This window comes from Gavialis gangeticus, unplaced genomic scaffold, assembly GCF_001723915.1.
Source record: "Gavialis gangeticus isolate Ggan-Ray unplaced genomic scaffold, GavGan_comp1, whole genome shotgun sequence".
NCBI classification, from domain to species: Eukaryota; Metazoa; Chordata; order Crocodylia; family Gavialidae; genus Gavialis; species Gavialis gangeticus.
This window is the reverse complement of record NW_017729006.1, coordinates 47,023,789-47,026,543: the sequence shown is the minus strand read 5'-3', so window position 1 is coordinate 47,026,543 and position 2,755 is coordinate 47,023,789. Positions and strand designations below refer to the sequence as shown.

Genomic DNA, 2,755 nt, shown 5'->3' with positions numbered 1-2,755 from the left:
GGTCTGCAGAAGACAGGCATGTGATGAGGTCTGCTTACCAGCGTCTCCATGACTACTCATTTACAGTGATAATTATTTACTTCTGTTTGTGTTGTCCTTGATCCATGGTGCACCAAAAGCCTTAGGTTTATGTAACTTTAAGATGCTTACTGTACTTTGTAACTAAAATACCAGATTTTTAAAAAAAAAAATTCTTTCCTTATCCTGTATATTCAAACTCTGGGGTCCCAGTCTTGCAAATATTTCCATTCGGGAGTACTTTTGCTACAACCATAGTCACTCTTGACTTCAAATTAAATATATGCATTAAGCGTGCAAAGATCAGGGCTTTTGTGTTTCATTGAATTTTTGCTGTTTTAACATTGTTATTGAAAGAACATTTTTCTTTGAGAGAATTTCTTGAAAGTTTCATGTTTTAGAGTGGAATTTCTTAATTTGACATGGAAACATTTAAAATTCTTTTTGCAGGGTTGATAAAGACAGGAGTGGAATAATATCTGACATGGAACTTCAGCAGGCATTGTCCAATGGTAAGTATGGCTCCATCCAAAAGTACTTCATTGAAAGTTTAGTACAATATCTCATTTGCTTCTTGGATTATATAGTATAAATGTTATTTTCTAAGGATAGTTAAAGCTCTGGTATCCAGCATAAGTTGGGAATGGGGGGTGCTGGGAATCTGAAAATGCCAGTTACTTGAGGCACAGGGGTTTCCAGCTGGACTCAAAGCGGGGGCAGGGGGTGGTGGTGGCTGCAGTGGAGCAGCAACAGCATAGGGTGGCAGTGGCTCCCTGCAGGCTTCCCCCGCCCAGCCCTTGCAACCAGCTGACTGGCCAGAAATTCTGGTTAGTAGAGTATTCTGGCTAGTCGAATGCCGGATAACAGGGCTTTTACTGTACGAAAGAAACTGGTGATCTGAATAAAGGGGTAAGAGCAATCCTCCAGGGAAGGACTGAAAAGAACATAAGAGATTATCAGGTAGAGAACCTGTAACTTTCTAACCCTGCATGCTTATATATATATATTTTAACCCTTAAGAAGGAAGTTGGATTTGTTTCTTTTTCTTTTTAAAGATTCTTTATTTGTCATTTTATGCACTTAAATGGCAGCAGTGTAACAAGCCCAGTTTCTGGGAATCGGATTGCGTTATACGAGAGGAAGAGCATGTTAATATAGCCTCCCAGCAGCCTTGTGTTTTCATACAAAATATTTACTTATATCTTTGAATGTGCCCTTCCCTTTTCTTAATCAGTCTGTAGCCCAGGGAAATTTTGCAGGAGTACCTCCAACTGGTTTTACTGAACAGGTAATCTGTGGCATGTCATGATGCAGGCAGTGAGCATGGTGAGAAGACTGATGGTCTGTGACAAGGCTGTCCAACTTTGGAACAGCTAACTAGGGGCGGCACAGTGCACTGGTCACAGGCCTTAGGCTGCTTGCCATGGGAGCTGAACACTGCATAGGCTCCCAGGACCCCTGAAGCATAAAGTTTCACCACCGGATAGGCAGCACAGCCATCAAGCTCCCTCCACCACCATGTGAGTAGTGAGCTCACTGGGCCCCCTCCCATTATGCTGTCAGCCCCAGCACCCTGGATCTTGCGGTAGCCTGTATGCTGCACATTAACCCCTTGCAAGCTGGATGTGGGCCACCAGTTGAAGAGTCCTGGCTGATTAATTTCTTACTGGATACACAGATAAATGCCTGTGTAGAGAGGAAGGTGGAAAAGTATAATCAGTGCTTCCAGAAGCCATTTCTTCAACAGTTCCCTAGTTTATTATTAGGACCTCGTAGCCACCAGGAAACCACTTATATGTTGAGGCATTGGTAGGGATTATAATAAGCTTATCAGTGATCTGAAGGTGAAGTTCAGGTATCCTTGTTAAACATTTTAGTTTTATTAACTTTTGTTGCAGTTCACTGATCATGTAATGCTGTGAGAGTGGACCTGGTTGTTCTTTAGTAATTTACTTTTTTTCTGGAAAATCACAGAGACTGAGTTTGGGTAGCTCCTCATTGCTTCCCAAGTTGCTTTCATGTGAGGTCCCTGCAAAGTTTAATTCTGTCATCCCTTCTGCTCAACCTGTCTGTGAGGAAGGTGAGTCGAGTCTGAGTGATGTTTTGGGTTGCAGTGCTAAGAGCAGTAAAACATTATTTTTATCAGTCATCTTCTGTTTAGGAATATATCCAGGGAACGGATTTTACCATTACAAATCTGGTGCCATTATAACCTGTATTTATTGTTTCTGGAAGAATTCAGTTTTATATTTTGCATGATAGGTGATTACAATTGAGGGTGGATCCAGAGGGGATGATTTGGTGTGGCCTTAACCCCTTTCTGACCATGCCACAGGAGCACCATTCTGGGACTTAAGGTTTCACAGAAAATAAGAATTTTGCCCCCTTTCTTTCCATCCATGCTCAAAGGCATGAATGACCCTTCCCACTCCCTGCTGCTGCTAGGTCTGTGCTGTCCCCAAGGCAAGGAGAGGTCCTGCCTATTCCAGCTGGGCTGTGGGGGGGGTGGGCAGTGACTAAGCTCAGTGGGGACCATGATATCCAGCAGGCACATCCCTCTCACTTGCCTGCGGGGTACCCTGATAGCATAGGAGCAGGCACGGGGGGGGGGGAATGTGCCTGCCTGCTACTGCCGCAGTCTGGGGTGATCACAGCTTGGCTGGAGTGGGACAAGAGCTTCCATTGCCCCCAGAACAGAAAGGACAGCAGCAGTGGCGGGTGGGCTGGGCAGATGTGC

At 44.2% G+C, this 2,755-nt stretch overlaps 1 protein-coding gene across 2 annotated transcripts in view; it reads left to right on the top strand.

Moving 5' to 3' along the window:
• Nucleotides 1-2,755, top strand: part of PDCD6 (programmed cell death 6) — a 26,871-nt gene that overhangs the window by 12,554 nt on the left and 11,562 nt on the right. For both annotated transcript variants that reach the window (XM_019509176.1, XM_019509177.1), the window contains exon 2: nucleotides 469-530. In XM_019509176.1, coding sequence (XP_019364721.1) covers nucleotides 469-530 — 62 coding nt within the window. The remainder of the gene's footprint in view (nucleotides 1-468; nucleotides 531-2,755) is intronic.